The sequence below is a fragment of the Phyllopteryx taeniolatus genome, chromosome 11, assembly GCF_024500385.1.
Source record: "Phyllopteryx taeniolatus isolate TA_2022b chromosome 11, UOR_Ptae_1.2, whole genome shotgun sequence".
Lineage (NCBI taxonomy): Eukaryota > Metazoa > Chordata > Actinopteri > Syngnathiformes > Syngnathidae > Phyllopteryx > Phyllopteryx taeniolatus.
In genome coordinates this window covers 8,240,364-8,259,038 of record NC_084512.1, presented here as the reverse complement: position 1 = coordinate 8,259,038, position 18,675 = coordinate 8,240,364, and the positions used below count along the sequence as shown (strand labels likewise).

Sequence of the window (18,675 nt, the reverse complement as noted above, 5' to 3'; positions counted from 1 at the left end):
CTCACACTCACTATACTCACAAAAGGCCAAAGAACCATTTCTTCCAGTCGATGAAGGAACATTTAGAAAGGTAAAACAAATGTTGGCTATAATGGATATTCAAATTTTAGGACATCTTAAAATTCAGTATTTTTCTGTGGTTAAAACCAAGTATTTAAATGATTACTTAACAAAAGGTACTGTTGAGGAATCATTAAGAACGAGACTATTAATTAAAAATGTGTGCTTTATTAGTTTGTATGTTTATGCATAAACAAGCTCAGATATGACTGGTGCATTGCCACTGTAGAAATTAAGAAAACAAGCTAACACCATATGTCTCAGTTTGGAGTCCATACTCAGTGGATCCCAGGCAGCACAAGAGGAATTCTGTGCATCTGTCCCAGTCCAGCTGTGAGGAGTCCCCGTGCATACCAACTGGGGGGTTGTGTGAGCACTTTCGCTGCTGGCGAAACCAACAAAGTTTAAATACAGTGGCCAGCCACACAAGTCTTTAATATTTATGAGGGACTTGACAAAAAGATGAAAAATAAATGAAAGTCCTTTTTCATGGTCTTCCAGATTTGCAAAGATCATTTCATTAAAATTACATGACAATTTCATTTCATGTGTGCACTCTATAATTGTCCCCGTCCAGAGGGGCGTGCGTGTGACCGACGAGACTCTTGGCTCGGAAGCCTTCATCAGATTGTGGTCAGTTTTACTTTCTCTGGCCAGTATTGTGGGAGGAACCATGTGAGTCATGCACTAATATTCTGGAACACTTGCTCACTGAAAGGGATGTGTTGCAGTAACTAATGTTCCTGTGCTGTCCACTACTGTCTTTATCAACAACAGGAAGAGAGGAACGCAAGAGGACAGTTCTTAGGATACTCTTGTGCATTACCCAACTTCCGCGGACATGATTAACACATCCATCTTTTGGAGCCTGTTACCAGTGTCCGCATGGGGCAAATACTGTTGACAAAATACACTGGTGTGTTATTTCTTCAAAAAAACATAAGAGTGCTGTAAGCATTTTATTTTATTGTATTTGAGAAAAAACTACAACGCCAACTTTTAATTACAAGTCATAACCTGGAACATTTGAGAATATCCTATTAAGGACAGTATTTCAGAAACAAAATTCACAACAAAGTCTAAATAGCAATATGTGCATGTTTGCTTAGTAACCAGAAAAGGAATATTTATTCAACTGTTTCCGATAATGAAAATTATTCATGAAGCAAAGTAAAAAGCCAAGCCACTTGTAAGTTTTGATGAAAGGTGCGTTTTCTTGAACTAAGCCCATCATCGACCACTTCCAAATGTCTTATTCCACTCCTCGTACAGCTCAAGGTCCTTAGATGAGACGCTGGGCCGCACCGTCTTCAGAGCGTCTTGGAAGTCGCCGTAGCGGATTGGCCGAACTTGATCTGCCGTGATGGTAGCGATGTCACCTAGCTGGATGCTGCGGATGGGTCCCAAGGCCGCCTCTCGACACAGCTGGGTCATGTCTGCCCCAGAGAAGCCCTCAGTGTTCGCTACAATGCGCTCCACCTCCTCCGCTCTCAGCTGGTTCTTCTCTCGAGCCATGAGGTTGGTGACTATCTGCTGTCGGGCAGGGCCCTCGGGAAGGGGGATGTACAGCCTCTTGGCCAGGCGACGACGGGCAGCTTCGTCTATCTCCTGAGGTCGGTTGGTGGCCCCCACCACCAGGATGCGGTCCTCGGCGGCTGTGGCGGCCCCATCCAGCTGAACCAGAAACTCGGTCTTGATTCTGCGTGATGAGTCGTGCTCCCCGTCAGTGCGCTGGGACAACAGCGAGTCAATTTCATCAATGAAAATGACAGCAGGCTGGTGACAACGTGCTATGGCAAACAAGGCCCGCACCATTTTTTCCCCCTCACCCACCCATTTGGATGTGAGCGACGACGCACTGATGCTGAAGAATGTGGCACCCGACTGGCAAGCGATGCATTTGCCTATCAACGTCTTCCCAGTCCCAGGGGGTCCAAACAACAGGATTCCCTTAGGTGGACCCCGGAGGCCTGTAAAGATGTCAGGTCTCAACATTGGCCAAACAACAATCTCCTTTATGGTGGTCTTAGCAAACTCCAGGCCTGCTATGTCCTCCCACACCACAGGGGGCCCGTGGTCCATGATCTCACTCATGATCAATTCCACTATCTTTGGTTCAAAGTTTTTCAGACGTTCATCCAGAACCTGAGGTCCCCGATTGGAGTTGGTTCTCGGCCCACCCTCCTCTTCGTCCTGTCGTGGCATGGGAGACACAAATTTAGAGAAAGCACCTCGAGGCCTATTGGCTCCCAGGGATTTCTTCACTGTAGCTGCCACCACAGAAGTTGCTCCTCTTTGGGGCTGCTGGGAATGTTTCTTCTGTTGATCCACAATTAGCTGTTCACGGGCTGATTTGAAGTTACTTGTTGGTCTTATGTCGGCCCCTGCTTGTGGCCCCCTTCTACCTTCACTTGCATCTGGACTGTAAAAATTATTTCGCTTTGATGGACTGGAGGTAGGAAAGAAGCCGGATTGATAGTTGCTGACTGTGGGATGTGTGTTGGTCTGAGGAGGACCTGAAGAGGGATGGCTAAACACCGGCTGCGCTCTGGCATTTGGACGTGAAGATGAATAGATATTATCTGACATGCCCTCAGAGGTTTTTGGTCTATCCACAGAAACAGCGGCTGTGTTATTCACCTCTACTTTTGCTTGTGATGGCCAAGTGGGTCTGAAGGATGTGGCCTCTGACCTGCCCGGAGCAGTGGAAGCAGACAAGGAGTTGCTGATGCTGCTGCACTCTTGTCCAACAGATATGCTAACATCTGCTGCTGCCACGAGGGAGCCTTCTCCCCCTGCCCCTGCTTGAATCATCTTCTGCACGCAGGGCAAGTCGAGCATACGCTCCATGGTGAGAGACGACTCCCATTTGTCGCTGTGGTTCTTCTGATTACGGGCCAGATGAAGCGCGCTCTCTGCATAGTTGTTCAGCCCCGTGCTGGGGTCATCCGAGTCCAGCAATGCAGCATAGCGCTTTGAGTAGGTCCTGAGCAGACTGCCCATGGCGGCCTCTGATAGGTGGGAACTTGCCCATGCATACTGAATGGAAACGATGTGGGCCCGGTAGGCATCGGCCGTCTGTTCAGGTGTACAATTGCCAGATGAAATGTCAAAGGACCTCCTTTGCCATTCGTCCAGGTGTGCGCCACTCATGCCTGGGCTGTTCCACCCTGGTGAAGAAAAGGCAAAACTGATGAAAAATGCAACACCTCAGACAAAGCCCTGACTACATGTAACCTGGAGCTCCAGGCAACATTTATACAAGTAACAATATTAAAATTGAGCGTATTTGCTATATTTATGTAAAAAAAAAAGGATTTTTGTTTCGTAAGATGACCATCTTGACCAACTGCATCAATGTGTGGTACGGAACCTGCACCGAATCCTGCCGCAAGACTCGCCACCGCATAGTGAGGCCAGCTGAGAAGATCATCGGAACCTCTCTTCCCTCACTGCAGGACATTTAACAGCACCCGCAAAGCCCTCCGCATAGCAGGGGATGCCATCCATCCGTCACACATCCTCTTCAGTCTGCGGACCAGGACTAGCCGACTCAAAGTCTCAAAGCTGTCAGGAATCTGAACTCTCTGCACGCTCTACGTCTTCTGTCCTCTGCCCACCAGAACTCTGAAGTCTGACAAACATATAGATGCGCACACACACTCTCTCTCACACACACTCACACCAGACTAAGGGTCGCACCAGCCACTTCCGCAGCATTGGGGTTTTGTGTTCTAATTTATAAATGTCTTATTTGCCTTGGTTCTCTTACCTTGACTGTGTTACACACGTCTCCTGACTTTTGATATTTCCACATTCAATTAATACTTTTTATACTGCATACACTATAGTTTTTTTTTAGCTTTTATATTGATGTTATTTGTACTGTCTTTTGTAGTCACCTGACCTTTGATATTTGCACATTCAATTAATACTTTTTATACTGCATATACTATAGTTTATTTATCTTTTATATTGATGTTATTTGTACTGTCTTTTGTAGCACCGCGGGCCCCTGAGTACCGTAATTTCAACCCTCTCGATGTTACGCGTATTGAAGTACTTTCAGATTTCACCAACTATAAATTGACAGTTTATGTTAACACATTTTAGTAGTAGACTAGCGAGGATGCATGGTGTAGTGACTACATAACATGCAACAATCTGCATACTTCGTAAACACGGTGAACATAAAGGCACGCACCACAAAACTGCTCACTTACTATTGACGGTATGCTCTCACGACTTTATTACTAAATACCACACAAGCTATTCTTACTCGTGTGAAACGTACAATTCAAAACGTTATTGCTCTTCCGTTTCCAAAACTACTTGCTGACGCCATCATTCGCTTCCTCTACGACACAACTTCCGGTCGCGTTCCTTGTACTGTATTATGATTATTATTATATATTTTTAAATCGCCACTGAAGATTTACAACGACAGTCAATCTCTTCAAATCATTAGTGGTGAACGAACAAACCATACAAATGAAATGGAATTATGTCGACGATGGGGGACAAAGTTATGTGACAAAACTTGAAACATCACCTCGAGAAAACTCAACTACTGTGACCACTTTTTTTTTTATTTCGCTGTCATGCAAAAAAAAAAAAACTACCCAACTAACTTACTAATTATTAATACTTAATTTTGCTAATTTATCGAAGCACTCCAAATCCCAAACATAAAGTAACAACGCCACAGACAACTACATATTGAAACCTGCAGCGACATCTTGTGTTGTATAGGGCGTCAAGCCATATTGGCCAGTGTTCTTGCCACCTTCCCTTTGCATTCTGGGAATTGAAGTGCTCACAACGTTAAGCATCCACTTGCACACCGATAATCGAACAATATACTTTTAAAAATACGACATGTGTGGATATATATCATATCTCCAACACTTTTGTATATTTATAACATATATAATAAACATCGATATGTATTAACCTGTTTTTAATTGCAGGCAAAAACTACATTATCCATATAACCGAGGGAGCGTTATTACGCTATCCACAGGAGGACACAGCTCCGCTTCAGAATGCAAACGCATGTGAGTGTTGAGTAAATAAACAATATTCTTGATAGCCTATACATAACTGGACATCTAGTTCGATGCTGTAGTTTGGAAGTGTTTGTTCAGAGTCGTAGCATATTGTAAATTAAGTCAGCCCATTTAGCAACAATCCTTTTGAGCCGCAAAACCGGATGCTGACAGTTATTCGGCCCGTACGAGACATTAAGTCGTGTGGGGAGCTGCTGTCTGCCTGCCCAGTCACACCCTTGTGTGCCACTGGACACTGCTGGGTCGATGTCTGTTGAGTAAGAAGACGTTTTTTGTTTGTTTGTTTTTTTGCCTTTTCAGTGTCGTGGTTTGTTGTATCGTAATTGCTACATGCCTGCAGTATTGGCGTCGATCCTCTGATTCGGATACGAAGTGAATGTTTGGACTGGATATGACCGATTCATCAACAGCATGGCCCGGTCAGAGGAGGTAGCGCTGGACCCTATGTGTTGTGCTCTGCCTGCCAAACAAGTAGCTCCCTAGCAGAAAAAGTTGTTTTGCTTCCAAGTCTTCGTTTTTCCAGCCACCCTTGGGACAATGGCCTCTCAGATGTATACTTTTGTCAGCCGCGACGACAACAGCACCGTTTATGCAGAAGTTTCCAAAATCCTCCTGTCTACGGGGCAGTGGAAGAGGCTGAAAAGGGACAACCCCAGATTCAATTTGATGCTCGGTGAACGGAACAGACTACCATTTGGACGTCTAGGTAATGTGTGTTTTACCCTTTCGTTATTATACTGGGGGGGAAAAAGAATCTGCATGCGCTACATTTGGTGTCCACCCACTCAGGACGTGACATTCGCAGTCTGCAGTGACCGTGCAGGACTGCTAATCCTTACGTCGTGTGTGGGGGGGATCAACGCCTCCACCAGTATCTCTTTGTAAATGTGCAATTTTGTTACCATTCAAGTGTTTGTGTTGAAATGTTGTACTGGGCCTTTACTTGAGGTCATGAACCAGGACTGGTGCAGCTGGTGAATTACTACAGAGGGGCAGACAAGCTTTGCAGGAAGGCGTCCTTGGTCAAGTATGTATATTTTATACAATTGCCTCTTTAAACTTACCAATATGTTTTGTTTTGCCAGTAAATTATTCAAAGGCTTTGCATTAGCTGACCATCAACCACATTGAACTCATCAGGCTAATAAAGACCAGCCCAGAGCTCTCTGATTCGTCCAACTGGTTCCCGGAATCCTACATCATTTATCCCACCAACCTCAACACTCCTGTGGCTCCCGCTGCAAATGGCCTCAGCCATCTGAAGAGCAATCCCAAGACGGATGAGCGAGAAGTTTTCTTGGCTTCCTATCACTCCAAAAAAGAAAGTGGAGAGGGGACAGTGTGGATAGCCAAGTCATCTGCTGGAGCTAAAGGTAGAAATGTATTACACATTTTGTCTGATACAAGTTTATCAATAATTTCTAGGCATATGGCAACTTTACTAAGCGCATGCCTGAGTGAGTCAGTCCTGACTATACGTGTTATCAAAGAGAGAGGTTTTTAGGTCTGCTCTTAAATAGTGAAAGAGTGTCTGCCTCCAGAAGCAAATCTGGAAGATGGCTCCACAGGCGTGAAGCCTGAAAACAAAGGGCTTATCCTGCCGTTCTGCTTTTCCAGATTCTTGGAACCACAAGTAAATGGGAACTTTGGGAACATACTAGTGCTTTGGTCAGTTGATAAGGCACCACAAGTTCTCTCAGTGCCACCAGAAAGTATTCACACCCCTTCACTTTTTCCACATTTTGCTATGTTACAGACTTATTATAAACCTGATTTGAGTAAAAATCTACATGAAATATCCCATAATGAAAAAGTAAAAACATATTCAGAGAGTTGTGAAAATGTATTAAAAATTTAAACGTAATAGGTACATAAGTATTCCCACCCTTGGCTTAATATTTTGTTGAAGCACCTTTGGCAGCAATCAAAGCCTCAAGTCTTCTTGGGTATGCCTCTATGAGCTTGCCACACCTGTTTTGGGGCATTTTCCCCCATTCTTCTCTGCAGGTCCTCTCCAGATCAGTCAGGTTGGATGGGAAGCGTCGGTGGACAGCCATTTGTAGAGGTCTTTCTAGAGATGTTCGATTGGATTCAAGTCTGGGCTCTGGCTGGGCCACTCAAGAAGCCACTCCTTTGTTATCTTGGCTGTGTGCTTTGGGTGATTGTCGTGTTGGAAGGTGAATCGACGTCCTAGTCTGAGTTCGAGAGCACTCTGGAGCAAGTTCTCTTGAAGAATCTCTCTATATTTGGCAGCTGTCATCTTACCCTCTATGCATATTAGTCGCCCAGTTCCTGCAGCAGAAAAACAGCCCCACAGCATGCATGATGCTGCCACCACCATGCTTCACAGAGGGATGGTGTTAGCCAGGTGATGAGCAGTGCCCCTTCTTCTCCAGATATGATACTTGCAATTCAGGCCAAAATGTTCTATTTTGATTTCATCAGACCAGAGAATTTTATTTCCGAGTATCCTTAAGGTGCCCTTTTGGAAACTACAAGCGGGCTGCCATGTGACTTGTAGCGAGAAGTGGCTTTCGTCTGGCCACTCTACCATAAAGGCCTGATTCTGCTCTGATATGCACTGCCAAGTATGAGACCTACATAGACAGTTGTGTGCCATTCCAAATTATGTTCAATGAACTGAATTTACCACAGGTGGACTCCATTCAAGAGTGAAATGCATGAGTGAAAACACGCTGTCTTTGACACTGGTTGAATGTGGGGGTTGAATGATAAATTCTCACTATGCTAGTGTGGGTAAGGGCAAAGCAACCTAGCTTGTAATTGGAGAGCTGCCTGGTTTGGTTTCTTATCTTTTATCTTAGCTACAAATTTTAATTTATAGTTGCTCGCAAGAAGCCATCTTCTTCATCAGTTTGAGAGGGCCGAAAACTAGTGTTGAAATCATCTGTTAAGATTAGACGGCATTTTCTATCGAAGATGGGAGGAGTAGCTGTCTCAAATTTAGCAATATTTCATTTACATGAAACAGCTTTGTCGCTGGTGCGTAGTCAATTAATAGGAAGTCAAAGGTTATTAGGAATGATTCGATAGGATTTTGAGGAAATGTTGTTTTATGCATTTATGACATACAGTATATCAGAACAACGTTGGAGGTGTAATTATAAAGATGGCTTGCTCCATTTTATACTTGAGATTATGCTTGAGAGAACCCAACTGCATCTAATCATTAAATGCCGAGCTTCGGTTATTATTTCGATCATATACATGATGGTTAAAAGTCACCCACTATAATTACTTTATTATACTAATTTTGAGAATGAAATAAAAAAATTAACTGTTGGGACTCAGAGGGTGGTGCACAGTAACAAATGGTAGACGATTTTGTGTACTCTGGGCTGGATGTGAGAAATTAAGAAGAAGGCTTTCAAATGATTTCTAATTAAGTCTGGGTTTTGGACATGACAACAAAGCAGAGTTAAAAATAACATATTTGCCAGTTTTTTAACATCTATAAAATGTGAATTGATTACATTTGACGGGGATGGTGAAGGACGCAGTCTCCATGAAGTTTAGGGTAGTTGTTGTAGTGGTAGTTAGTTAATGTTTTGCCCAAGTGTCCCCAACTTTGACTATTAGATGCAGTGCATGCTGACAAAGTTTGACATTCTTCTGGATAGGAGAGCAGCCTTATCCGGTGTGGAATGGATGTTGTCCAATTAAGCTCGGCTTTACTCCAAAAGTCACTTGATTTGTCGCTAGTCGCTTCTTGGAAAAATAGTCAAGCGAGACAGTCAACAATGGCTCCCCGGTTTCCCCCCTGCTCTGGATCCACCAAGGGAGCACTTAGTGCTAAGTTAACTTGCTCCGCATCAGCTATAGACGGCTGGCTAGCTCTTGCGGCTGAAGACTTTCCTTCCATGGTGCTACTAATCATCACCTCTGAAATGGCAAATAAACAGCATTTATTAAGTGTAATTAAGTATCATTATCCCTAAAGGACATTGGGGAGTAAATGAGCATGCAAGCGAGAACGATAGAGAAGTCATGCTCATCACTAAACTAACATAAATGTAAAGTAGTGAATCAACAGAAACTGAATACTAACGTGTTACAGGTTACCGGTAGTCCAGCTGGAAATTGCATGGCAGTGGAGAGAGGCACCAGCTTTGAATGATAAACGGTACATTAGAAAGAATAAAGAGGTGTTAAAGCAATGATACACTACAAATTCACATTCCCTTTTACGTTATACTTTGAGCATGTGACATGGACAGCCGTTTGAGTATTTAGCCGATATCCTTGGTATCCAAATTAAGGCAATGTACGAGTGTGCTCTTTTTCGTCACTAGTAAAGCAATGTCCTCACTAGTGAAGCAATTTAGTGCACTATAAGAACTACTATGCTGCACTAGTAGAACAACTGTGTCTTTATGAGTAATGTTTTATCAGTACGAGTGCCACTTTAGGCCTATTAGTAGGTGATTAAACCTTACAAGTGAACTTGTAACTAGTAACACTGCTAGGCCCAACTAGTAGGCTCATGGACACAACTAGTATCAAAATACCTCGTAGTAGTTCAGGCCTCACTAGTAGGCATGTATCCCAGAGTTGGCCTACTAGTGTGCAGAAATGGTATACAGTAGGGAAAAAGACATTTGTGGGTCGACAGTCATTCTGCACATCTCTAGCAAAACTGCCAGTCTGCTTGTTTGCTCTAGCTGTTCTACTAGTGCGCTGAATTGTTTTACTAGTGAGGACAAAGAGCATACTAGTACATGGACCTTGAGCTGACTATCAAGGATACTGAATAAATGCTCAAATGGCTTTTCATAGTGTCATGCAGCTTAGAAAACATACAGTATTTTACACATTATCTTCCAACAGGTGCTGGTATTCTGATATCGCACGATGCTCACCAGCTACTGGAGTACATTGACAATCAAGGACAGGTTCATGTTATTCAGAAGTACCTGGAGAAACCTTTACTTCTGCAGCCTGGACATCGGAAGTTTGACATCAGGCAAGTCTTAAATGTTTTGGACTAGAGAAACTCACAGAAAAAGTCTACACTATGCCATACTATCAGTCTATTATGGTTTTACCAGGAGCTGGGTCCTTGTGGACCACCATTACAACATGTATTTATATCGAGAGGGCGTGCTGCGGACATCCTCTGAGCCGTACAACAGCTCCGACCTCCAGGACATGACCAGCCACTTGACCAACCACTGCATCCAGAAGGAGCACTCCCAGAACTACGGTCGCTATGAGGAAGGGAACGAGATGTTTTTTGACGAGTTCCGTCTGTACCTGCTCAACACTCACAGTATCATCCTGGAGTCCACAATATTACCTCAGATCAAGCAAATCATCAAGTAAATCGCCATTGCTTTCTTTCATTTTTGCTGACATAGCTGCTGAAAAAGAGTTTAGCAAAAACGCATTGTAGCCATATGTAGTTTATCTTAAAAAAAGAATGTGTATATATATATATATATGCACACACACACACACACGGTACGTAGTTAACCATCGCTACTTGTGGGGGTTAGCGAAGAACCAAGACCCGCCACGTATATTTAACTGGGACTAACATTACGGTTCTCCCGGAATCGTTCAAATTAAAAAATGTCGGTTTCCAGTTTCGATGCCTAGTCCGCCGACCCCGAATAAGAAGTGTCGAAAACCAATGGAGAAGTGGTAAAAACTAACGAAGAAGAAGAATGCGCACAAAGACGTGCTTGTGCCCAATAGCAATGATTCTGGCATGTATGTCACCGCTTCTCAATCCATAAAAGTACCAATTGCTACATTCCTATTAGCAATTATATTACATTTTTGGCTGAGTGATACCATTCCCACACTCCCAAGTCGGCAGCTTCACCCAAAAATTGATGATGTGCCGGTTCTGGGACGCTAATGCTGATAATGCAGCTCGCAAACATCCATCCATCCATTTTCTGTACCGTTTTATCCTCACTAGGTTCGCGGGCGTGCTGGAGCCTATCCCAGGTATCTCCGGGCGAGAGGTGGGGGTACACCCTGAACTGGGCACCAGCCAATCACAGGGCCTATTGTAACAAACAACCATTCGCACTCACAATTACACCTACAGACAATTTAGAGTTTTCTTTTTGGGATGTGGGAGGAAACCGGAGTGGCCGGAGAAAACCCACGCAGGCACAGGGAAAAGACATGCAAACTCCACACAGGTGGGGCCGGGGATTGAACCCCGGTCCTCAGAACTGTGAGGCAGATGTGCTAACCAGTCAGCCGCCGCTAGCAAACACTAATCTACTTATCCAAGAACACTGCAGCCTTGCTTAGGTTTTGGTTTTTATCTGATAGTGGTTTATGTCTCCCAGCCTGAGCTTGAAATTGATGGATCTTCGCACAGGTAGCTGCCAAGTCATTGGTGGAGAAACTTCGTGTGGGTGCAGTGTTGTGTAAATTAGCTAAAATCTTGTTCACAGAAAAATGTTCTTGATGAGTGGACTGGCACTCCAGAGACCCAACATTTTTTCTAGAAGCAATCACAAGTCAGTTTGTGTGAAACTTTCTACTTTTTACCCCCCCCCCCCCCTCATAACTAGGTACCAGAAACTCACACACTTGTTTTGTAACCCTTGGTTATTTACACTCTACTTCACACATGGATTGGAAAATGCTAGAGGCTCTTCATGACACAAATCATTAAGTCATTAATTTGGTGTCCAGGCAGCAGAGTCATCAATTTAGAAACATTTATTAAAAAAAAAAAAAAGAAGGTAATTTAATTTCCTTTCAGCTACTTTGTTACACATTTTTAGACAGGATGTATCCATTTATACACAGTTGTGGTCTTCTTCATTATTCCATCCACTTTGTGCATTGCACCAGTACAACTGGCAGCAAAACAGCCCGAGCACAGTTTTCACCAGGAGGAGCCAGCCAATCCCCATCAAGCACACCCAGAATCCTCTAACGGCCGTGAATTATCGATCGCTTTTCGCTGTCCCGTCATCCTGGCAACAACAACGCTGTGCTGTTTAAAAAGACACACAACTGCAAAAAAAAAAAAAAAAAAAAGCCTGCAAAAGTCAACCCGTATACAGTTCTCCTCCTTAGACCTTCACTGGTTTACTTATTTGCACTTTCCCATTGTTCTAAGTATTCATCGATTAATTATTTTTTATGCCTATCATAAATACAAAAGGGTCAGTTAAATATTTAATCTTTTCAATTTTTCCTGTAATGCCTATTTCTGAATACAACATGAAACTTTTTCACTGTGTTTTTGCAGGAGCTGTCTGTCATGCATTGAACCAGCGATTAGCACCAAGCATCTCTCCTACCAGAGCTTCCAGTTGTTTGGGTTCGACTTCATGGTGGATGTGAACTTCAAAGTGTGGCTCATTGAGATCAACGGAGCACCAGCCTGCGCACAGTCAGTAGCAACACATATTTGCAGAAAAACAGGTTTTCAAGTGTAATTATTACGTAACGGTTGAGTAGGCATAATATTTCGATTACAGCAGTTTATGAGAGCCAGTGGTGGGTAGTAACATGCTACATTTACTCCATTGCATTTACTTAACTAACTTTTGGGATGAATTGTACTTGTCAGTTGTTTTAAGTCAACATGCTTTCGACTTTTACTTGAGCATTTTGTTTTTTTGTTAAGAAACGCTTCTTTTACTCCTTTATGTTAAGCTATATTCCCCTTGCTACTTTTATTTGTGTCTACCTATTGCTGCACACACGATCTTTATTTTTTATTTTTTTCTTTGGTTCGTCAGAGAGACTCCCACCTTGGGTGCTGTCACAGGATTCTTTTTCACCAATCCAATGTAACCACAAGCAACGTTTGATTCTATTTCACCTATCAAACGCAGCCGGGCAGTCACATGACCATACACAAAGTCTCCGAGTCTTCTCAGTAAAGTAACTCATTTACGTGAGGCATGGCAGAAACAGCTGAGGAGACAATGGCCTATGACTTACAGTCAGAAGAGGCACACCATCCCTGGCCTCACCTCCAATCTATGTTTACCTTACAGACTTCAAAAAGAACATCTGTGCCATGCGCTGTCATCTGCCTAAAAATGTCCACATTTCAGCTTGCAAGACCTCCACTACGAACTTAAGATAAAACATTGCGGCTTTCTATGTAATCTTTTTTGAACAAGTGTAAAATTCAAAACAAAAAAGTTAATTTAAGAAATTTTTATGTGGCTGAATTTGCCTTAATTGGTGTTATTTAATAAATATATTTTTTTATTATTCAAAGTGATATTGTTGGGCAATATCTGAAGTTGCACATTCCAATTTTATATTTTTGTTTATTGGAAATTCATGCTCTGAAATAAAAATCGGAAGTTACTCAGGACTTTAGTTTTTCCACTGAGTACTTAATCTTCCTCAAGTATCGGGGACTACTTTTGACTTTTATTTTAAGTCCAATTATTCCAAAGTAACTGTACATGACTCTCCCCACCTCTGCTAAGAGCTCACTGACACTGTCTTGTCTTGATGTTGTTCCGCTAGGAAGCTGTACCCTGAGCTGTGTCAAGGCATAGTGGATGTAGCCATTTCCAGTGTCTTCACCCGGAACAATAGTGGTGACTCCGCATCGTCTTCGCCTTATTCTTCCTCTCCATCAGCCCTGTTTTCGACCAACGCTTGCTCCTCACCCAAACTGAGAGGCCCGCTTCATGTTGGACCTTTTACTCGACTTTAAAGCACAAGCAAATCACCCTCCTCTGTCCTCACTGCTGGAGGAGCAGCAAAGGCCATCAATTGTAATCTGAGCATTTCTTGTTCCTCGTCTTTCACCCATGTGTGTGTGTTCGATATGCAGGTGGGGTAACGTTTTGGTTTATTTGAAGAACAAAATGAAAAAGATACCAAACATTCTGAGAGTGTACTTTAGGAACCGGAATTTGTCCTTCGCCCCCTGACAGATTGTTGGGAATCCTGAGAAAGTGCAGACACTCAAGAAATAAAACCTGTGCCTTACATTTCTGGCCATGCAACTACTAATGTAACAACCCATCAACATGTGTCTGGAAGTTTGTCAAGAGACACATCTTGACAATACAGGCAGCAGAGAGAACTAGTGAGCAAGGAGGCCATCCTTCATTTGGGAGGTCCAGGGCACAAATCATGCTCCAACTTTATCCAATAAACATATTCGGATAGGCTCCATTTACTGTATGTTGAACTGTGTCAATTATCTCACCACCTAATTAGTGATTCCTTGTAAACACATTTTGAGAATTGTTTTTTTCCCCTTTGGACATATTAGTCATAAACATGTCATTTTATTTCCTATTCCTAATCTAGTCTCTAATGTTTGCCTCTGGTATTTTGTTGTTATTTGTCATAAGTCAACAAATGCTGTTAATGCATTTGTTTATGTTTAAGTTACTGCGTATTTACATTTCTGAAGAGTGGAGACTGGATATTCGGCCAACTTAATCCAGAATGTCTGGTTTATTCATGGAAGACACTGCGTTTGCAGATTTATTCAGTGAATTCCTAAATATGATGAGTCCATTCGTGTATTCATTATAACAGACTTGTAACCAGAAGAATGAAAAGGCAATTGTGTAAGCACAAAAAGGCTTTTCATGTTATTTTGGTGACAAATTGGTAACTATAATATGACTGATGATTTTTTTTTTGTTTGTTTTTTTGGGGGGGGGGGGAGAATGTGATTCCAAAAGGTGCCTTGGAGGACTTGTATGTAGATTTTTTTTCTTTTACGAAGTATTTGTACCTTATTAAATTAGTGTAAATTTCCTTTTCGACAAACAAATGACATTTCCTGTTTATTTTTAAATTGCACATCCAATTTACTGATACCATGTTTGTTCCACTGTTTTCTCGAGTCTTGGATGTCTTCATCCCAACCAAAGATGAAATTCATGCTGTATGTTAAATAGATACTCCAATTATGTACCGTAATCTGAATTAAGTTAATGAACCCATCTGAAATAGAGCGTCATATTAAGAAGGGTGTGGGTGTTGTGTTTTCGTTTGCTGGCGCTTTCTTCAAATGTTGCATGGTTGTTTGTCATAAACTGTATTGCTAGAATAACAATAAATTGGATCAGTGACAAGCTTCCTCTGGCCGGCTGCGGTGTAGTCGACTGTTCTGATCTTTCTTTGGAGCGTGTCATTTTGTTGCAGCATTTTTAGATCTTTTGTCCCACTTCATTTTGTCGGGAAAGATTCAGTTTAAGTGATTTTTTGATTGTACAGGTCGGGAAGTAATCAGGCTTGGGTGTAATCAGTGAAAATTAACCTAAGGTTGTGATTAGCCACAATTAATTCATGATTTAACAAGGGGGCTAATTACTTTTTCACACAGAGCCAAGTAACTGAATAGATTTTTTTTCTTTACCTTAATAAATGAATTCACCATTTAAAAACAGCATTTTAAGTTCACTCGGCTATATTGGTCTATTTACATCCGTTTGATGATCTTAAACTGGGGAACCTGAAAAAAATATAAAATAAATTTTTATAAGGAGGCCAATAGTTTTTCACGGCCCTCACATACCCATAGTAATCTTCCAAACACTGCTGATACCTAATATCTATCGAATACCTAATATGTTTTATCCTGATAGATGAGGATGAGTTGTTTTTTTTTTTGTTCTGTTCTGTGAAGCACCACTGTTGCTTTTTAAGTATGAAGGGTGCAATACATTATTAAAGGTCAGAGGACAAAGATTTTAAAAATGTTCTTGGTAACTCTAGAACCCCTTGACTAACCACATCTGCCATTTCGAGGTGATTAAATAGCAGATTCCTTGTGTGGTTTTTGGACATACTTGGCAAATAAAGATGATTCTGATTCTGAGATATACAGCAGTTAAATCGATAAATATGATGCAGAATGCGCCTGCTGCTTTTTGCATCCATTGATTGAGGGAAGAGATGCGCAGTTTCCGGTGGCGAGTGGCCACAAGATGTCGCCATCCCACCTGCTGACGTCACATGCCTCCAAGTCAAAGCCACCAGAGGTGTCGCTTACTCTCGCCGGGTGCGGTGGCGCGTGCCTGTAATCCAAGTTCCTGGGAGGCTGAGGCTGGCGGATCGTTTGAGCTCAGGAGTTCTGAGCCGCAGCGGACTATGTCGAGCGGGTGTCCGCGCTAAGTTCGGTATCGATATGGTGCTCCCGGGGGAGCTCGGGACCAGCAGGTCGCCTAAGGAGGGGTGCACCAGCCCAGGTCGGAAACGGAGCAGGTCAAAGCCCCCGTGCCGCTCAGTAGTGGGATCGCGCCTGTGAATAGACGCTGCGGTGCGGCCTCAGCAATACGGCGGGACGCAGTCTTTTACACTACTTCTCGATTAACAACAAACACGCTGACAGCTACAATTAGTTTTGCATCACCCAAACGCTCATTTTTTCCCCTTCACAGAACACAGTTTTTGTTTGTCCTACACTGCCTCCGCCTGGAAGAGAAACACAACTCGGCAGTACACCTATTCACACACTGAATCCTAAGAATACCATCACCAGATTTAATAGGTTTCAGCTTGTGGCAAATTGTTTAACTGTAGTTCTTCATCAAGCATAGAAAGTCAAAAGCATGAATATTATAATTTGTATTTGTATTTTTGGTCATATTAAGAATAGTTATCTACAGTTCTGTATATATCAACTTGGATTTTTTTTTGTGAAAGTAGTATTTTTTTTCACAGCTCAGTTTTGCCTTATTGTTACTGTATTATAGGCCTGGATGCTTTCCAAATGCAACGTATTTGGTATACTCAAGTAAATGGGGACAATAAGCATGTGTTAACCATTGCAGCTGTCAACACCAGCTGCACAACAACTGGAACCACAACCCAAAAAAAGGAATTCTCTGATGAGCAAAGTCAACTACGAACGCAAATTCCAATGCCAACCAAGTTGGGATGTTGAGTAAAACAAATAAAAACAGAAGCAGTTCAATTATTTGCTAATCCTTTTTAACCCATATTCAATGAAATACACTAAAAAGACAAGCTACTTCTTGTTCAAACTGATGGCAAGCCAAATGTATTTATGTCGCACATTTTATACACACGGTAACTCAATGTGCTTTACATGATTCAAAACATTTTAAAACAAAGGAAAAAAATACAGAAAAGTCAAACACTGCTTTAAAGCATTTTAAAACAAAGAGACTAAAAGTGTGACATGACTAAAAGCGTACACTGCTAGAAAGATTTTTTTGCCAATATTCTCTCATTTCGAATTGCCTGCAACATGTTCCAAAAACGCTGGGACAGGGACATGTTTACCACTGTGTTACATCACCTTTCCTTTTAACAACCCTCAATAAGCATCTGGGAACTGAGGACACTAATTGTAAAAGTTTTTTAGGTGGAATTCTTTTCCATTTTTGCTTGATGTACAACTTCAGTTGCTCAGCAGTCCGGGGTCTCCGTTGACATATTTTGTGCTTCAAAATGCGCCACACCTTTTCAATGGAAGACAGGTCTGGACTACTGGAGGCCAGTCTAATACTCATTATTTTGCTACGAAGCCACGCGACACGTGAAGAATGTGTCTTGGCATTGTCTTGCTGAAATAAGCATGGACGTCCCTGAAAATGACTTTGCTTGGATGGCAGCGGATGTTGCTCCAAAACCTGTATGTACCACACATCATTAATGGTACCTTCACGGATCTGCAACCCATGCCATGGGTGCTAACACACCTCCATACCATCACAGATGCTGGCTTTTGAATGTTGCGCTCATAAAAATCCAGATGGTCCTTTTCCTCTTTGGCCCAGAGGACATGACGACCATGATTTACAAAAACAATTTGGAATGTGGACTCATCAGACCACAGCACACTATTCCACTTTGCATCAATCCATCTCAGATGAGCTGAGGCCCAGAGAAGCCTGTGGCATTTCTTGGTGCTGTTGATATATGGCTTTCACTTAGCATGGTAGAATTTTAACTTGAATTCGTAGATGTAGTGACAAACTGTGTTAACTGACAATGGTTTCCTGAAGTGTTCCAGAGCCCACTTGACTCGTATTCTGATTTTTTCAATACAATGACATTTGAAAATGTTATATACTGTACTTGTGTTTTCAGAGGCCATCTTTAAACCCCCCAAAAATCTTTATTGCTTTTAACAACTCTTAAAGTGGGTCACGACATTACAACAATAGAAAAATGGGGGTTCCAGGGTGATTGATGGACTGGGGGAAGAGATTCGCAGGTTCCGGTGGCGAGATTGTTTATTACGACCACTAGTTGTCGCCGTCCCACCTGATGACGTCACATGCCTCCAATTCAAAGCCACCAGAGGTGTCGCTTGCTCTCGCCGGGTGCGGTGGCGCGTGCCTGTAATCCAAGTTCCTGGGAGGCTGAGGCTGGCGGATCGTTTGAGCTCAGGAGTTCTGAGCCGCAGCGGACTATGTCGAGCGGGTGTCCGCGCTAAGTTCGGTATCGATATGGTGCTCCCGGGGGAGCTCGGGACCAGCAGGTCGCCTAAGGAGGGGTGCACCGGCCCAGGTCGGAAACGGAGCAGGTCAAAGCCCCCGTACCGCTCAGTAGTGGGATCGCACCTGTGAATAGACGTTGC

General features: G+C 42.7%; 2 protein-coding genes across 9 annotated transcripts; one reads left to right on the top strand and one right to left on the bottom strand.

Moving 5' to 3' along the window:
- Positions 1 to 1,006: 1,006 nt before the first annotated feature.
- On the bottom strand, positions 1,007 to 4,447 carry fignl1 (fidgetin-like 1). 6 transcript variants are annotated; one of them, XM_061789760.1, is made up of 3 exons: positions 4,284 to 4,447; positions 1,873 to 3,230; positions 1,007 to 1,791 (listed from the first exon to the last, which is right to left on the bottom strand). In XM_061789760.1, exons 2-3 carry the CDS (start codon positions 3,211 to 3,213, stop codon positions 1,291 to 1,293), a joined length of 1,842 nt encoding a protein of 613 aa, XP_061645744.1. In that variant the 5' UTR covers positions 3,214 to 3,230; positions 4,284 to 4,447; the 3' UTR covers positions 1,007 to 1,290. The 6 variants fall into 6 exon arrangements, with proteins under 6 accessions (XP_061645744.1, XP_061645745.1, XP_061645742.1 ...); XM_061789761.1 differs by having other exon boundaries at positions 1,894 to 3,230; XM_061789758.1 differs by having other exon boundaries at positions 1,007 to 3,230; positions 4,265 to 4,445.
- Positions 4,448 to 5,037: 590 nt separating this feature from the next.
- Positions 5,038 to 15,247, top strand: ttl (tubulin tyrosine ligase). 3 transcript variants are annotated; one of them, XM_061789763.1, is made up of 8 exons: positions 5,038 to 5,117; positions 5,430 to 5,835; positions 6,078 to 6,156; positions 6,270 to 6,502; positions 9,978 to 10,113; positions 10,199 to 10,468; positions 12,376 to 12,519; positions 13,620 to 15,247. In XM_061789763.1, exons 2-8 carry the CDS (start codon positions 5,667 to 5,669, stop codon positions 13,810 to 13,812), a joined length of 1,224 nt encoding a protein of 407 aa, XP_061645747.1. In that variant the 5' UTR covers positions 5,038 to 5,117; positions 5,430 to 5,666; the 3' UTR covers positions 13,813 to 15,247. The 3 variants fall into 3 exon arrangements, with proteins under 3 accessions (XP_061645747.1, XP_061645748.1, XP_061645746.1); XM_061789764.1 differs by having other exon boundaries at positions 5,063 to 5,835; positions 6,090 to 6,156; XM_061789762.1 differs by having other exon boundaries at positions 5,063 to 5,835.
- Positions 15,248 to 18,675: the final 3,428 nt, after the last annotated feature.

Coding starts and splice junctions, on each gene's coding strand:
- fignl1 (XM_061789758.1), bottom strand. CDS start 3,213: ATGAGTGGCGCACACCTGGACGAATGGCAAAGGAGGTCCTTTGACATT.
- ttl (XM_061789763.1), top strand. CDS start 5,667: ATGGCCTCTCAGATGTATACTTTTGTCAGCCGCGACGACAACAGCACC. Junction 6,503..9,977: donor GTCATCTGCTGGAGCTAAAG/GTAGAAATGTAT, acceptor ATCTTCCAACAG/GTGCTGGTATTCTGATATCG. Junction 12,520..13,619: donor GGAGCACCAGCCTGCGCACA/GTCAGTAGCAAC, acceptor TTGTTCCGCTAG/GAAGCTGTACCCTGAGCTGT.